Here is an 18803-nt window from a genome sequence, read left to right as displayed (position 1 = left end):
CCCCTCTAGCTTTTAGTTATATAAATACTTACTAGTCATCCTTTCACTACATAGACTAGTAGTGCTTAATTTTATTCATATCCTTTTCCTTTTCATACTTTTCACTTTTCAATGTGTGGCCATATAATTTTGACAAACGTATTTCTCTAAAACTCTTGGTAAAAGTTGGGTGGTTTTTTAATTCTTTGAAAATGAACACACACACACAAATAGATAATTACATTAAAATTTGCCAGATTATCTACCCACACCCATACATAAATGTCTTTAAGGTAGGAAATATAAAATTATTAGTGGCTAGTAACATTTTGTAGAAAATTCTACAAACTTTGTTAAGTAGAAATAAAACTGTGAGTATCCGTGTTAAACACAAACATTTTTCATTCAGAGAGATGAAACCACATTAATCTTTATGACAGACATACTTAGTAAATATTTCCGAGGAATGAACACTGAATTAACCATTGGATAGTTGGATTGACTGATGGATTCTTTTTCATGGGCCTGAGCACTCTGGCCAAAGAAAACTTTTGTAATGAGGAGGATGCCTAAATATAAAAAAAAGAAGCAATTCTTCAGAATAATTAACTTTAATAATTTTCCAACATAACCTTCTTTATTGGCTTAAAGACTAAACTGTATGTATGTTCTGTAAACACAGAGATGCTAGCTCTCTTGTTTGCTACTGTATAGCGCATAGCACATTGCTCGATCCAAAATAGATGCTCAACAAATATTTATTGAATAAATGAAATGATTATAAAAGAGGTGTTGTGTGATTATATCAAGCAAAGCTTTACAGAAGAGGGAGAAGGAAAGAGCACATTAATTTGGCAAGGTTTTTTAAGTAGTTAAAAATAAATTTGTGTTGTTGTTAACTGGGTAAAAGTTCAGTAGCACCTAGCACATAGCCTAGATCATAGGAGACACTCGATATATGTCTACTTAATGAATAAACATTTCATTTCCCTTTAGATTCTTAAGGATCCTTGGGATTCATTAAATCCTAAAGTCAAGAATCTAAAAACAGAATTTATAATCATAGTACATAAAACGTTCAAATAAATTTTGTTTGCTTTTACTATGTACAAGATATAAAATGAAAATTAGGAGAACCTAATAGTTTTCGAAAACATTCCAGCAGGATCTAGCAGATTATTATGAGGTATTCTTAATATGAAAATAGAGAAGAATGATAAAGAACAAAAGATTTTTTTCAAGTAAGGAGTTAAGGAGTTCTTTCTAGACTAAATAACCTGCTTAATTTTATAATTATTATTAACTGAATAAAAAACTGCAAAACACATAGTTTAGTTCAGAATGATTCACCTTAGCATTCTGGAACCTAGAATGTCATTCTTATAGAATTAAGTTAACACAAGTTCTTTAGTACAGTGGTCTCCAACCTTTTTGGCACCAGGGACTGGTTTCATGGAAGACAATTTTCCCGCAGACTGGGGATGGGAGGATGGTTTCAGGATGATTCAAGTGTATTATATTTATTGTGTACTTTATTTCTATTATTATTACATTGTAACATATAATGAAATAATTATACAACTCACCATAATGTAGAATCAGTGGGAGCCCTGAGCTTGTTTTCCTGCATCTAGATGGTCCCGTCTGGGGGTGATGGGAGACAAGTGACATATCATCAGGCATTAGGTTCTCATAAGGAGCACACAACCCAGATCCCTCGCATGTGCAGTTCACAATAGGGTTTGCGCCCCTATAAGAATCTAATGCTGCCATTGATGTGACAGGAGGTGGAGCTCATGCGGTAATGCGAATGATGGGGAGTGGCTGTAAAGAAAGATGAAGCTTTGCTCACTTGCCCCCTGCTCACCTCCTGCTGTGTGGCCAGGTTCCTAACAGGCCACAAACTGCAACCAGTTGGAGGCCAGGGGTTGGAGACCCTGCTTTAGTAGGTTGGATGGTTGAGACTAAAGAATAGGTGTTCCTTACTCCCTGACCTGATCTATTCTCCATATTATACATTCTTTGGTACTATGCATTAATACTATATGTTTATAGCTCCTATATGATACTATGATTTTATATTTGTGATTAATATTTATAACCACCATAAAGATGAAACTGTCTAGTTTGCATAGACTGTATCCCTTCCGGTGCCTAACACACAATAAGCATTCAATAAATACTTGTGGAACTAAGGAATGTGCAGTGGAAGAGGGTGAGGCAAGAAGGGCATGATAAGCTGTAGTCTTTTTCCCCAATCCGTGGGACCAGGGAATCTCTCCCAGAAGTGTCCTATAAATTGGTTTGTGTACTTATATTTCTACATATTCAAGCTACAAATGAAGTACTAGTAACTATGAGTAAGTTATCAAAAATTTGTCTTACAAGTTATAAAGCAATCCATACACTTTCCAATTTGTCTTTAGCTAATTTTAACCTAAACCCAGGTTTTCTTATCATCTTACATTATGATGATTCAGGACAAATCAGGCCTACCTTCCGAAGTACTTTATATAATTATTATATAATTATCACATATATGGGCCAAATTCTTTTCTCTTTCCTGTGAATTTGGTGTATGTGTGTGTAGCGCATATATATATAAAATATATATTGTATATATAATATATATGCTGAGTTTTTGCGAGACAACATAATGAACAAAAGCAGACTGTGAAAAATGTCCTTGAAAAGTTGAATTAAATATCTGAGTAACAAATGTTCCTCTTAATGCTGACATAATAATCACTCAGTATTTGTTAAAAGTGTGGCTAAATTAATGATGAGAAAGTCATGTATTACAACATTGGTAAATATGAAATAAAATGGTTTGAAGAACATCTCCTTGGTTGATAAAACCAAGTGTCAGAAATGGTATGAAGATAATTAATGAATTTGAAGACTTAGAACTTAAAAGTTCAGAAACATGGCATATTTGTATTTACCATGTCTGAAGAGCTCATGCTTAAGAGAGTTTTCTTCTCATCTTTGTGCTTTTGCTGTAAAATTCAATTCTGGGACACTCACTTATACTTAAACTGTTAGAAAGAATGACGGCTTCTTTTTTGAGAGGCAACTGCAAAGAAAAAACAAAGTCTGAGTATTTTCATAAAATTGACAATACTTCAACTTCAATACAGAGGGTTTATTATTTTATGTTTATGTGTCTGGGCAAAGAAATCTGCAGGCCAGACTCACTGAAAAGAAATAGATAACCTTCACGTGCAACTTCATTTGGCAAAGCCATTTATATATCTTAAATTCATATGCAAATAGGTTAATAAAAGGTGATGCAGAACAAAAATTGTTCCTGGAAAAGCAGCCACAGTCAAGACTGACAACACTATGTGGAGCAAGACCAATAGCTTTCAATGAGTATTCCACTAGTAATCTTGCTAACTCCAAAAAGAAAATCTAATGGAATGAGGTATTATATCAGTGAAAATTCTTATTTATACTATAATTTTTTGGTCTAATAATCTACATTGTTTTCCAGAAACAAAACACTTTTCATGTGCTAAGCCATGGAAGTCCTAGTTTGTATTGTGACTAACTTTATTTCTTGAAAGTATTCTATCAGTAATGTTCACATTACCTGCTTGCTGTGAAAACAGCTCCAATAACCAAAATCTCTATTTTAGAGTTTAGTAGTAAGAAAACTAGAGCTAAAAGATTATACGATCTCTCCAAGGACAGAACTAGTAATTGGCAAAGTCATGATTTGAACTCAGGTCTATTTGTCCTTGTCACAATCTCAAAGGTTTGAAATTACTATTTGTTTAACATTAATAGCCAAATTACTTAGAATTATGTCTTATCTGTAAATGCCAAATTACTATTTTTTTATTGAAATCTGCAATCCAAAGAAATTCTTAAAAAATAAATACAGTCAGCCCTCCATGTCCACAGTTCCCACATCTAAGGATTCAACCAACCATGGACTGAAAGTATTTAGGAAAAAAATGCAATACAAAATAATACAAATAATAAACAATGCAGTATAACAACTATTTAAATAGTATTCTCATTGCATTATAAGTAGTCTAGAGGAGTTTTAGAGTACACAGGAGGATATGTGTAGGTTATATGCAAATACTGCACCATTTTATATAATGAGCTTGTGTATTTGCAGATTTTGGTATCTGCATGAGTCCTGGAACCAATCCCCTGGAGATACTGATGGATGACTATACTCTAATAGGGCTTATCTGACCACAAATTCCAACCCCAGTAAGTAACCTTCTTAGACTTTCAATGAACATCACTAAATATCCATTTGATATGACCCATGTGCATGACATTGTAAGGTTACAGAATAGTCTTGGTCCTCAGTTAAGAAAGGCAAAGATAGAAACTATACACGATAATTAAAAAAATACAAGGCATCACAAGATGTGTCAAATAAGATATACTTTCTAACTGAAGGGATTAGGAAGGAGTTTATAGAAGTAATGAAATCATGGGTAGGCTTTGAAGATTGGACATAATTCAAGTAATCAGAAATTTGAAATGAAATTATATTTTAAGAGGAGGAAAACATATGAAGGTATACAAATAGGTGTGATTGCTATCCATCTATCTAACATCCATTCCTTCACTAGATTTCTACTAAGAATCTACTCTATAAATACAGATCCTGCGCTTAAAAACTGGTAGAAAAATGCACACAGATGATTATACCTCAATAAAACAAATGTGTTACAATAAACATTCTCAGTTGATCACCACTTAACTAACACTTAACCAGTTTGCAGGATTAACCAGTATTTTTTGTTGTCTATATAACTCATAGTATGATGGCAGTTCAGGGATAAAATGGAACTTTTAAAAACACGGATGTACTTCTACTGTATCCAGCTGTGTTGTATGCTTACCAAGAGTCAGTTAATTTTGTTCCCAGACTTGCTTATGCCAGTTGTAGTTGTTATGAAATTACATATATTATTTAAAGCTATAAAATAGAAGAGGAGTTGTTTCTTTGAACAGTTTTGGAAAAATGAGTAAAATTCAATAGAAGATAATCATTAAAAACTTCTGGCAAGGCATGTGTAGACAAAGCAAATGCAGAAGTTTGGGGTGGTGGGGGAAATCAGACAAACTAGAAGGATTCTTACATTTGAGTTACTTTGCAAGAATCTTTAAGTGCATGCTCAACTTTAAGGAAACCAAAACTAATAGGAAACATGGTTATGGCTGATACAAGAAAGACTAGTAAGAGTTCCAATTTCATAGTCAAAGCCTTTGGCCCTACATAGAAGATTGACACATGAATGTAAATTTATGTTTTAAGTTATATTAAAGGATTTGTTAAGTAAATGATTTGTTTACAGTTCTCCATTTTAATTGACTTTTTGGGTTAACCTGCAAACTAGGTAAAAGGGCACCTACTGTTTGAAAATTCAGGAAAAGTCACACAAAGGAAGAAGCCCTTGAGCTAGGACTGCAAGGATCAGTAAGTCTGTTACAAGAAAAAAATAGAAAACAGCATTTCATCAAAGGGAGGTATGAGCTGTACTTAGGAGAATCACAAGTAGACTACATACTTCATTAAGGGCACTTGGCATATTTGGTAATAGGGAGATAGGTTGAAGCTAGATTGTGAGGGTTGTCAGAGGCCTTCAGTGCCAGGAAGAGGAATGTGGACATCATCATTATATGTAATGGGAAGCTACTGAAAGTTTCTCATCACGGACACAGTGCAATGTACACTATGAAAATCATGTTTTAAGAAAGATTAATTTGTTTGTACTGTGAAAAATGGAAGAACTAGGGGGCATGACCAAGGGGAGTGTTGCCTATTAGGAAACAATGGCAAAGATTAGAAGGAAAGTTCTAAGGGTTGAAAGTGGTGGCAGACAATGGGATTAGGGAGAGAAATGAAGAACCACTGGAAAATGATTAGATGTGGGGATGATGGAAAAGGGAGGGGTTGAACATAATTCCAAGACTTTGAGCATGTTCAGTGAAGGAAATGACAGTATTGTTATAGAAATTAGGAAAGAAGACCAGGAGAGAGCTGCTTATGGGAAAAAGATTAAAGGCTGGTTTTAAAATCAGAGATGACACAAACAAATGGAAAAACATTCCATGCTCGTGGACAGGAAGAATCAATATTGTTAAAATGGCCATACTGCCCAAAGCAATTTATAGAGTCAATGCTATTCCTATCAAACTATCATTCTTTACAGAACTAGAAAAAACTATTTTACAACTCAAATGGAACCAAAAGAGAGCCCAAATAGCCAAGCCAATCCTAAGCAAAAAGAATAATGCTAGAGGCATCACACCATCCAACTTCAAACTACACTACACGTCTACAGTAGGAAAAGAGCATGGTACTGGCACAAAAACAGACATATAGACCAATGGAACAGAATAGGAAGCCTGGAAATAAGGGAGCACACCTACAACCATTTCATTTTCAACAAAGCTGACAAAAACAAGCAATGGGGACAGGAACCCCTATTCAATAAATTGTGCTGGGATAACTGGCTAGCCATATGCAGAAGATTGAATCTGGGTCCCTTTCTTACACCATATATGAAAAATCAGCTCAAGATGGAGTTAAATGTAAGGACTTAAATGTAAAACCCGAAACTGTAAAAACCCTCACACAACCTAGACAATACCATTCTGGACACAGGAATGGGCAAAGACTACATGAGGAAGACATCGAAAGCAATTGCAACAAAAGCAAAAATTGACAAATGGGATCTAATTAAACTTAAGAACTTCTGCATAGCAAAAGAAACAACAGAGTGAACAGACAATCTACATAATGGGAGAAAATTTTTGTAAACTGTGCATCCAACAAAGGTCTAATATCCAGATCTGTAAGGAAATTAAACACATTTACAAAAGATAAAATCACCCCATTAAAAAGTGGGCAAAGGACATTAACAGACACTTTGCAAAAGAAGACATACATGTGGCCAATAAGCGTAAGAAAAAAAGCTTATCCTCACTGATCATTAGAGAAATGCAAATCAAAACCACAATGAGACACCATCTAATTCAGTCAGAATGGCTATTATTAAAAAGTCAAAAAATAACAGAGGCTGGCAAGGCTGTGGAGAAAAGGAATGCTTATACATTTTGGTGGAAGTGTAAATTGGTTCAACCATTGTGAAGAATAGTATGATGATTCCTCAGAGACCTAAAAACAGAACTACCATTTGACCCAGCAATCCCATTACTGGGTATATACCTAAAGGAATATAAATCGTTCTGTCATAAAGACACGTGCATACATATGTTCATTGCAAACTATTCACAATAGCAAAGACATGGAATCAACCTAAATGCTCAGACTGGATAAATAAAATGTGATACATATACACCATGGAATACTATGCAGCCTTTCCAGGAACATGGATGGAGCTGGAAGCCATTGTCCTTAGCAAACTAACACAGGAACAGAAACCCAAAATACTACATTTTCTCACTAATAAGTGGGAGCTAAATGATGAGAACACATGAACACATAAAGAGGAACAACAGATATTGGGGTCTACTGGAGGGAGGAGGGTAGGAGGAAGGAGAGGAGCCGGAAAAATAACTAATGGGTACTAGGCTTAATACCTGGGTGACAAAATAATCTGTACAACATACCCCCATGACACAAGTTTACCTGAATAACAAACTTACACATGTAACCCTGAATTTACAGTTTTAAAAGGCTGGTTTCAGACATACGGTATAAGAAAATAAAGTATATTAACTGTGCAGGAATGGCAGCTGTAGGTGTCACAGCAGAGAGGAAGAGATAGCCTAACTGAAGATGTACATTTTGGAGAAACCATAAGGGAATATGTGATAGTCTCTGCGTTTATTGACCAAGTCCTTGATTACAAACAATTTGATAGGGAATGAAATCAAGCTATGTGAGCAGATTTACTCACATACTCTCCCACCCTTACTACTGAACACTTCATCCTGAAGTGATGGAAAGAGCTCCTTCCTCTTCCAACTAGAAAGTGGACTTAACCTTAGATATGTTTGTTAGTCAAATAGTTTCTTCTTCCCCACTACAGCCAGCCCTCTGCCTGTACATACTGCCAACCTTAGCCAAACCTCTCTTCTAAACTGCTTACACAGTTGTCTTTTAAATCAGAGCCCATCTCTTAAACAATGCAGAACATAAATATTTATCCTGACCCATTATGTACACATCATAGCACAGAAATGTAGCTCATCTCATCTTTTACATGCTACACGCTGATGTTTCTCCCATTTCTAGGATCTTAACAATGACAGTAATTGACGGTGTGTGAAGAAAAAAGGGAAGATCAGGAGACTTTAACCTGTGTTATTCTCATGTTTAGAGGCAAAATGGGGAACAAAAAGGAAGCAAATAACAATCAGAAAAATAGGAGGATAACAATAGTGTAATATCACAGATGCCAAAGGAGAGTTTCAAAAAGGAGAAGGCAATCAATAGTGTCAAATGTTTCAGACAATAATAAAATTCAAAATAAAATATTTAAAACTTTCAAAATAAAATATCAAAACTTTCTTGGTGCCAGGCATTGGTCCAAGAGATTTTTTTTTTGGTAAATCTTATTATCTTATTTAATCTAATATGTCCAAAATACTATCAAGTCAACATGTATTCAATATAAAAATTATAGTGTTTTTTTCCATACTCAGTCTTTAAAAACAGTGCTTGTTTTAAACTTTCAGTATACTCAATTTGGACTAGCCACATTTCAAATGCTTAATAGTTACATGTGGGTGGTGGCTACTCTTTTGGACAGAGCAGCACAGGGAGCTGTGGGAGAATTAAAGGAGATGGTTCATCTCTTTTAGGAGATGCAGAAGATAAAGTACTCAGCAGAGGGGCTGGTAGGTGGAAAACACAGAAGTGTTAGCCTCATCCTTCCCTCACCCTCTCCTGATAATGGTTCATAGTTCTCTGGACTGAATGTGAGCAATTCACTCTGCCTTGTAAAACCCTGAATTCCTCACCTCCTTCTTAATTCTCTATAAAGTACAATGAGAGCACTCTCACCACCACCCTGCAGCAGAGTACCAACTTCTACGGCCTGAGCTGCTGCAATAACTCTCCCACATGGTGCCCTGTCATCTGCTTCTACTCCCACCAACACATTCCCCATTGAGTGTATGGAATGCTTTTTGGGGGGGTGATTTTTTTTATTGTGGCAACATACGCACAAGATAGAATGTACCATTTTAGCCATTTTCAAGCATACAATTCAGTGGCATTAGGTACATTCACATTGTTGTGCAACCATCACCACCATCCATTTCCAGAACTTTTTCATTATTCCAAACTGAAACTCTGTACCCATTAAACAGTAACTCCTACCCCCTCCTCTCCCAGAGCCTCTGGTAACCTCTATTCTACTTTCTGTCTTTGAATTTGCCTATTCTAGGTACTCCACTTACATGGAATCTTACAATATTTTTCCATTTTCGTCTGCTTATTATTTCACTAGCATAATGTTTCTAAGGTTCTTCCATGTTGTAGGATGTTTCAGAATTTCATTTCTTTTTATGACTGAATAGCATTCCATTGTATGTATATTCCACTTTTGTTTATCCATGCATCTGTTGATGCATATTTGCATTGTTTCTAGTTTTTTGGCTATTTGAATAGTGATGTCATGAACACTGGTGTACAAATATCCAATAACTTTTTAATGCATTATCTCACTAAATCCTAACAACTCTGCAAAGTAGATATTATTATTATCTTCATTTTACAAATAGGAAGAAACAGATGAACAGAGAGGTGAAGTCACGTAGCTGCTGAGGAGTGAAATCGGGATCCAAATGCAGCAATATTATCATTTTATGTGTGTCATGGTGTGAAAAGGATTGGGAAGCGCTGCTCTACACCAGTGTGCTACAGATGCCTCGTGAAGACGGTGGAGGTCTGAGAAAGATTGGTTGGGTACTTGGGGCATCAGAAGTTACCAATGATAAAGCAAGATCAGCAGCAAGATGGGGATAGTGAAGTAGAGAATAAAGAAATGGTAGCAGTAAAAAGAAAGTGAAAACAGGACAATAGCTACAAAGTACAGTGGAGTTAAGTGACTGAATTGTTTCAAGGTGAAGACTCTGGAGAGTTTACAACAGATTAAAGATGTATAGCCAATTTAAAAAGCAGATTTCAAAACCATCAACAAAAGGATCACAACATAAAAATAAGATCCCTAGAAGTAGGGTCAGACAGTAGTAATTGATAAACTTACTTTGGTATAATCCAAAGAGGAAAGATGCTATACTTTCCATAATAACACTAAGCTTTTTGTGAAACAGCAGTAGAAGTTTACTATAAATATGGATAAAAGGATTGAGAATCATGCTTAACCAGTGGCAGAGCTCCATTTGCTAGGAAGAAAGCATTATTCTAAATGACATTTTATGTTACCTTGCTTGTTTCACTCTCTTTGAATCCTTTTTCAAGTATTTGTAGAAGATGCTTTTCTTCACTGTAACTTCAGGATCAAAAACATAAAAAAGGCATTCCAGCATCCTTCGGTAGCTCCTTAAGAATAAGTGAAACAGAAAAAGTTTGAGGATTGATTTCACAAAAGCTTAGCCGTAGATAAGATAACCATATGTCCTGCCAGGGATATTTCTCATTTACATGCAATGTTCTAGTGTCATTATTAATATCTCCCCTGCCTCCAACCTCAAAAACAGGCTCTATGTGGATAAATTATGAGGTCATCCTAGCCATGGGAGATGCATAAAAAGGAAACATTTACTAACAAGGTATATGTGTATTTTTAATGCTGTAAACTTTTAAAATAGAAAATTTACAAATACGGTCAAACTTTTTAAAGTTGTTCCATAAAGAATTCAACTTCTTACTCTGAATCATGCATATCTTCATTCTCCAAAAACTTTTGAAATTTCTCTTCGAATTTTAATCTCAGAATACGGTTGTTAACTTTAATGATGCGTTTTACTTTTACTCCTGTAATACCATATGTTCTGAAGTCCCAGGCACAAAAACGTGACAGAATTAATTCATAGCAGAAATTAAACCTATGTGGGCATACAGAATATACATGAAGAGAATAACAGATTTTCCTTAAAATGTTTAAGAACAGAAGATTACATATGATAAAAGCTATGGCTCATATTTTGTGTTTTTTTTTGCTAAAGATACTGTAATCATATAGTGGCTCTATTTATTCATTTATTGCACATTTGTTCTGCCTGGAAGACACGTTGGTTGAGCAATCCTCACTTTCTGAAACACTTTCTTTCTTAGCTTCAGGGAAACTACACACGCCTTCCTCTTATTGGCTGCTCTTTCATAGTTTTCTTTGCTGGGTCTTCTCAGACAGACTTTTAGATGTTGAACTGCCCAGGGATCAGCCTTTGGCCTTCCTCTTGTTTCCATGAACACTCTCCCTAGATGATTTCACGGTTCCTTGGCTGTATATACATCCTGATAAATTACAACATTTTATTTCTAGTCTTGATCTCTACCCAACTTAGCTGGTTATACCCAGACTTGAATATCTAACTACCTACTTGATATGTCCATCTGCATATTAAATAGGTGACTCCAACTTAACATAACTAACACTGCACCCCAAACCTGCTCCTCTGAGTATTTTCCATCTCAGTATATGGCACCACCATTTAACTAGTAGCTTAAGTCAAAACCGTAGGAATAATCCTCTCCTTTCTTCCTTACCAGTATCTAATTCTTTTTGTTTGTTTGTTTTTGTTTTTGTTTTTGAGATGGAGTCTCGCTCTGTCTCCCAGGTTGGAGGGCAGTGGCGCGATCCCAGGTTGGAGGGCAGTGGTGCGATCTCAGCTCACTAAAAGCTCCGCCTCCCGGGTTCACGCCATTCTCCTGCCTCAGCCTCCCGAGTAGCTGGGACTACAGGCGCCCGCCACCACGCCTGGCTAATTTTTTGTATTTTAGTAGAGACGGAGTTTCACCGTGTTAGCCAGGATGGTCTCGATCTCCTGACCTAGTGATCCGCCTGCCTCAGCCTCCCAAAGTGCTGGGATTATAGCCGTGAGCCACCGTGCCTGGCCCCAGTAACTAATTCTTTAGGAAGTTCACCTGGCTCTACATCTAGAATCCATCCTGAATATGATCATGTCTTATCATCACCACTGTTACCATCCTAATGCAGATCACCACGATCGAGTCTCATTGGACTACTGAAATAACTTCCTGACTATGAATACGGATATGAAAGAGGCAATGTCTGCTCTAATGAAGCCTAAACAAGTAAAGCCAGAAATAAAATTTCTAAACTGATAAGGGCTCTGAAGAGAAGCTTGGGGTAAGGAATGCAAAGGGGACCTACTTAAGATAGGGCCTTGGGGAAGACCTTTCAGAGACGTTAAGATATTTGATCTGAAAATTGGAGGAGGAGCAGCAGGAGCCAGCTGTGTGAAGATAAGAACACTGAAGTGCTTGTTTGCTCTCTGCTGCCCTCACCTGGCCATACGCATAAAATTCCGGTCCTGTCTAGCACAGAACCTAGATTAAGATGAGATTGAAAAATGGATCATTTTGAGAAGGAAGTAAATGATCTTATAAGGAATACATTTGCCTTTAATGAAAGATCTAGGTCCTCACCTACATAATCAACCAGGATCTGAAATGGGTGTGAGCTAAAGTCACAGAGGTGAGCTTCCTGATGGGTAGCCTCTCCTTGAGCCTAATAGCGAGCTCCTAACTTAGGGCATCTATATTTCTCACAAGCAAATACTTAATCAATGCAGCCAGGATCTTATAAATTACTTCTCCCTTAGAGTTGAAAAGAGAGCTGCCTAAATCAAACTAATCTCAGAGGAGCTCACAGTCTGGTAGAGGAGACAGATATGAATAGTGTTGCTGCAATCAAGCATGATGCCTGCTAACCAGTTCAGAGGACCTACTAAAACAGCCACATTATCATCTGAGGTGGGGAAGCTAGTGCCCCTCCTATAGAGGGATCATTTGCTGGGCCTAAATCTGTCAAGTTTCCCCTAAATAACATGTCCTAGAAGCTTTCTGCACTCTGATAGAAACTAGGGCTGCAGGTGTTTTAGATAAAGCTTTTGCTATATAGTGGATATTGGGCTTGAGGTGTCTCATGAATCGGTGGAAGGAATGAATAGGCAATATCTAGCTTCTAGGCTGGTCCCCCAGGAAGGCAGGAGCTATGAAGTATGATTTTTTTCATGGAGATTTTATATTGCCCAGGAATTCAGCAGCTGAGCAATGATGAAGTAAGGGTGAGGTATGCAAAAGCATTCTGGATGAAGGAAATAGAACAAACAAAACCACTTACGTGGTGGAGTACTACGTTTGCTTCCAGAGCAGTGCAGTACACAGTTCAGCTGACTTTAAAAGATGTGAACAGAAGTTAAGATAGTCTAAAACCATACAGTGGAGAACATTGATCCTTCACTGTAGGTGAAGAGTCTGCCAATAAAACAAAACAAAAGCTTTTGCAGCTATTTGTTGCCTTCCAAATTACATTCAGACTCTTCACCTACAGTAGAGGATTCATTATTCTCCACTGTATGGTCTCTAAACTAATCATAACTCCTGTTCAAATCCTTTAGAATCAGCAGAACTGTGTACCTTATCCTCATTCATTCAGCGGGACTTGACGGTATAAACATTCACAATGATATGTATCAATGACTAATATATTCAGTTACACAGAAATATGCCTACAAATTTTGTTAATATACAATAATGTGCTCATTTAGCAAATGTAGGATACACATGTTTTTAAATGTTTGACGCTTAATCTATTAAAATATACTTTATAATCCTAGATAAGTGTTTAATAAATATTTTTACAGGCTTACTGACTTAAATCAACATAACAGTTTCAAAACCCTATAAAACAAAAGTTTCTGCTTCTGTAGCTCCTTGAGATAGTATAGCATGAAATCTTTATAAAGAGGCAGATTAATTACTGAAAGTCATTATATACACCAAAGCAAAACTGTTGAGTATCTATAAAGTGATATGGAAGCTTCAACTAGTAAATATATACTGGGCTATTAATCCAGCCCCATGCTAGATGTTATGACTTGTAAGACACACAAAACATCATATCTTCCCCAAAGGAACTTACAGAGTCACTTATATATTGTTTCGTGGTATTTTAAAGGTATTTTTAGTTGTAAATAGACTGTATCTATAACCAGGTTGACAGCTTCTCAAGCACAAGGACAGCATCTTTTATGCTTCAGAGTCCCTACTTGATAAATGTTGTCTGATGTCAATGGGTAACTCAATTGGCAACACATCAGTAAATAATATGAACCTATAATAATAAAGGTATAGTAGCAATAATCCACTCAACTAGCATGTCTCTATAAAATAAGATTTTTTAAAACTGGAAAATATAATAATTTTATTTCATAAAAGAAATGAAGCTAAGAGATAATGACATACAATTAGAAACATGCAGTGTTTTGTTGTTGTTAAAGACATAAAGGTAATTTTAACAGAAAATCTTTCAGTCCTAGTTCTACTCAAATACTTATTTAAATACTGAATCCTTAGCCTTAAAAATATGAATAAGATAAGTCAATGTTTAATAAAACAACTAGAAATGTAGCATAGCAATTTAAAGCACTTAGTAGTTATTTCTTAACATACATAAAAGATCAGAGAAAAAGTAGCCAAACTTGCAGTATGCTAAAACTAAAAAACAGTTCTTTAAATTCTGCTAACATATATTTGATTTACTCTTTTTAAAACCAAGTAAACAGGTTAATGCTAATCAAAATCCATCAAATCCACCTAATTTACTATCAGGCTGACATAGTTATCTAAATGGCTTTTGGTCATTTTGCTTTTACATTTTTTTTCACTAATCCACTTGTTGCAAAGAGCTTCCTTTGCAATAAGTTAAAAGAAACAGAAATAATTTTAAAATCCTGTTTAGGGCTGTGCACAGTGGCTCGTGCCCGTGATCCCAGCACTTTGGGAGGCCAAGGTAGGAAGATCACTTGAGGCCAGGAGTTTGAGACCAACCTGGCCAACATGGCAAAACCCCGTCTCCACTAAAAATACAAAAATTAGCGGGTGTGGTGGCATGCACCTATAATCTCAGCTACTCAGGAGTCTGAGGCAGGAGAATCGCTTGAACCTGGGATGCAGAGGTTGCAGTGAGCTGAGATCGGGCCACTGCACTCCAGTCTGGGGAACACAGTGAGACTCTATCAAGCCTGTAATCCCAGCACTTTGGGAGGCCGAGGCGGGCGGATCACGAGGTCAGGAGATCGAGACCATCCTGGCTAACACGGTGAAACCCCGTCTCTACTACAAATGCAAAAAATTAGCCGGGCGTGGTGGTGCACGCCTGTAGTCCTAGCTACTTGGAGGCTGAGGCAGGAGAATCGCGTGAACCTGGGAGGCGGAGCTTGCAGTGAGCCAAGATCGCGCCACTGCACTCCAACCTGGGTAACACAGCGAGACTCCGTCTCAAAAAAAAAAAAAAAAAAAAAAAAAAAAAAAAAATCCTGTTTAGGTTGAGTGAATATAAATGTGCACCCAGTAGAGACACACCATTCAGTTTTTGCACTTGAAAAGTCAAGGCCTTTACTTGTTTACATGGGAACTGGATGAACACCTTTTATATCTTTGTATATAAAAATCAAATAATGTGGTTAAGCAAACAGTAGTAACTGCTGGGCAAATGGATGTACTAATACAAAGGAAAGTATTTTAAAAGGCCTCTTTTTCCCTTGTGAAGAGCTTCTTACGCTTTTCCATCAGAGTTCTCCCAAGACCTTTGAGAAGCTTTTACTCACAGAGGTGAGAGAAAAGCCATGTCTAATAGAAATCAGGGGACTTGGTTTAAAGTAACCCATAACAATGACAGTTCTTTTCTAAAAAGTTAGTGTTTAAGTTTTACATTCTACACTGTAAAAAACAGTATTTATTTTGACATTGACTTCAAGTAAAATCATGCTCCAGGGTTATGTGCCAAGTCCATTCTATAGTTTGACATGTCTCCTGGTGTATTTCCATGTACCCAGTTCCTACTGTGGCTCTAGAGCAATCTTTCTCTGTTTCACAGGCTCCTCAATTCTGAAAAAAAATGACTCAGAAATGTGAAAGTCATACTTAACAATAATTTTCTTCATGACTTTTTTTTAAAGGGTAATTTTAAATTGTGCCCCTCTAATTGAAGCAACACAACCACTTCCTAGTATCTACTAGTAGGCCTTGGTTCTAAAGCCTGGCTGTCTGCTTTCTGCTTGAATCTGGTGTCTCTCCATTTTTGCTGATACAAGCTTTTGACCTGAATTCCTGGTATAAGCATATACTTTATCCTAACATGTAGTGTTCTTGTGCATCCTGACTGTAGCTATCTCTAAACAGTGGGTTCCACTCTGATCACAGACCTACAGAAGATTTGCTAGACAGTCTCCTCCCATGTTGGCAAACTGCTGTTGCCAGTCCTGCTTTGGCATTCCTGCTCTGTTCCAGTTTCTCAACCAATATTCAGAAACATGCACTATATCCAGTCCAGAAACAAACAGTATAAACATATGAAAAATTAAAACTTGATTATAAACTTTTTTTTCTAAATTATATTCTGCTCTTGGGCTAAGGAAAATTGAGTAAAGAGCAATGATAAATCATTAGGATGTCTTCAAGGCTGGCTCATGATAATGGCATAAACAGAAATGTATAGGTGGAAAGTAGGTAATTTTCAGTTTTCAATAGATGCCTGCCAATTTTCAATAGATGAATATTCTGCATGAGAAATGTTTCAAAAATGGGACATTCTAGGATTTTACAAGTTGATATTCTGGTTGATGATCCTAAGTACTTAAATTATTTTTAAAGCTATACTAAATTTCTAACAGATTTACCAGTCATCAGATCGAGTGCCTTCTTCAAAATGGAAATTTCCCACAGTCTCTAACTCAGTTAACAAAAGTGGGATCAATAAGCCATGACTTTTCTTCTTTTGTCTTACTTCAATATGATAAATTGCTTCAATTCTATTGGAGAGAAAAATACAGCTATTAGAATGATCTACAAATCACAACATTAAAACTTATGATAGACTTTTTTTTAACTGATGTTAAAACACAAGGCTTCCTTTCAATGGATAAAGAAAGTTTGGTGTTAACAGTTAAACCATGTAAAGGATATTCTATTTTTGGCAGTTAAAATCACCTTTAATTTTGCTACTCTCAGAATATGCGAAGGCTAGAAGACTATCCTTGCTCTACCACTTACAGCTTTCAGCTCTCAGACATGTCACTTGGACTTTTTATGCCTCAGTTTTCTTAGTAAAATGGCAATATTCATAGTCCTTATTTCTAAAATGGCTGTTTTTAGAGTTATATGCAAAATACATGTAAAGATCTTAGCAAAGAGTCTGGCACAAAGTAAAAACCTAATACATGTTACCATCATTTTTAGTATTATCACAGGGCACACTAACTTATCCACTTAGTGCCTTAGTAAATAAAAAAATTCACAGTCCTTGCTAAGCCTTCTTGCTTTACATTTCGAATTGATAATTGAGACTGAACTTGTTTCTACTGTGTGTGGGCTTTGCCAGGTCTCATCTATTTGGTGAGTTTATGCACCAGCAGAGGCTCTATTGTTTTTAGTTTGCAGACACTAGAGCAGTGATATGACAGGAAGCCACTGGGAGGAAGCTTACTGTTCCTAATTAAGAACTGCCTCTACAAAAAAACTGTATGCCAGCTTTTAACCCATGATGATTATAAGTACTAGGAACTAGTACTAAGAATATAATTCATGCTTTACTTCATACTGTAATTGTTCACACTCCTGAAGAAGGGAACTAGGGTCAATGATGGCCCAAAACATTCTGATTCTCTCGGTTTCAAATCTGAACAACTAGATAATTAATTAAACATACTCATCTAGTTTTTTGTTCCAGAATGTTACCCTTTCATTCAAGGCATTTAGTTTGGTCAATATCTTCTGTTGAAGACTTGGTTCTTCAGTGACAGTTTCACAACTCTTCAATGTTTCAGGATCAGTTACTTTACTGTTATTGGATCCATCACTGTGCCCTTTGCCCGAGCCCTTGAGTTCAGCCAGTTCTCGTTCCAACTGTGGAAAACATTGCATCGGAGAGCAAAATAAAAATGAAACATGGTCTAGGCAAAGTCAGAATTCAGATATTAATTTTTAATGGGATCTTATGTCAAATTTTAATTTAAATGAACAAAGTGGAAATCTAGGTAATAAACAGGCTAAATTTCATAAAAACATGCCAAACATGTGATTTCAACTTGGGTGCAAATTCAGTCAGCCAGTTTCTCTTGACCAAGTGCCAACCTTAACCACTTCAAACATGGCAGTCTCTCAATTGAAAATAAGCAAAGCAACAGATTTTCAAATAGTTTTAATAAGTTCGCCTCTATTAAAGCCAAAGTAAAATTAAAATAAATACTGGTTTTAGTACAAATATTTAAAATTCAAATAATGTAATTTTAACACACCTACTTTTCAATTTTAAGTATTTTCAACCACTTTGGTGTTCTGGAAAAAAATAACTAGTAGAAATACACAAAAGCATATATATAGAGGTGCACATTTTTCCTTTTGTCTTAGTCTCTTACATGACTCAGCACTGGTCTTACAAGACAGCACTGGTCTTAAGATTTTGTTATTTTGGGGTTTTTACATTTATCATAATGAACTTTTGCATTAATGTGGATATTTAAAAATGCTGCATTGAATATTATTTATCTTGATTACTAAGGTTTTTGGGTACTCCCTTAAATTCTGGGCCCACAGCAAGAACCTCTTTTGTCTAATTCTAATCTCAGCCTTATGTAATTCATTTATTTATTTTTATTTTATTATT

The 18803-nt window shown here is 36.1% G+C and overlaps 1 protein-coding gene across 1 annotated transcript in view; it reads right to left on the bottom strand.

The window, feature by feature from the left end:
• The window catches only part of LOC108522809 (leucine-rich repeat-containing protein 9-like), a gene marked incomplete at its 3' end in the record, with an annotated part of 57265 nt that overhangs the window by 3716 nt on the left and 34746 nt on the right, over positions 1-18803 (bottom strand). Inside the window, 9 exon segments of the mRNA XM_017863241.1 lie at positions 426-548; positions 2925-2954; positions 2957-2983; positions 2986-3055; positions 10376-10431; positions 10434-10492; positions 10822-10998; positions 16819-16950; positions 17847-18043. Of these exon segments, the coding sequence (XP_017718730.1) occupies positions 426-548; positions 2925-2954; positions 2957-2983; positions 2986-3055; positions 10376-10431; positions 10434-10492; positions 10822-10998; positions 16819-16950; positions 17847-18043 (871 nt within the window).

Source organism: Rhinopithecus bieti, unplaced genomic scaffold, assembly GCF_001698545.2.
Source record: "Rhinopithecus bieti isolate Rb0 unplaced genomic scaffold, ASM169854v2 scaffold_68811, whole genome shotgun sequence".
NCBI classification, from domain to species: Eukaryota; Metazoa; Chordata; class Mammalia; order Primates; family Cercopithecidae; genus Rhinopithecus; species Rhinopithecus bieti.
This window is presented reverse-complemented; position numbering and strand designations above follow the sequence as displayed.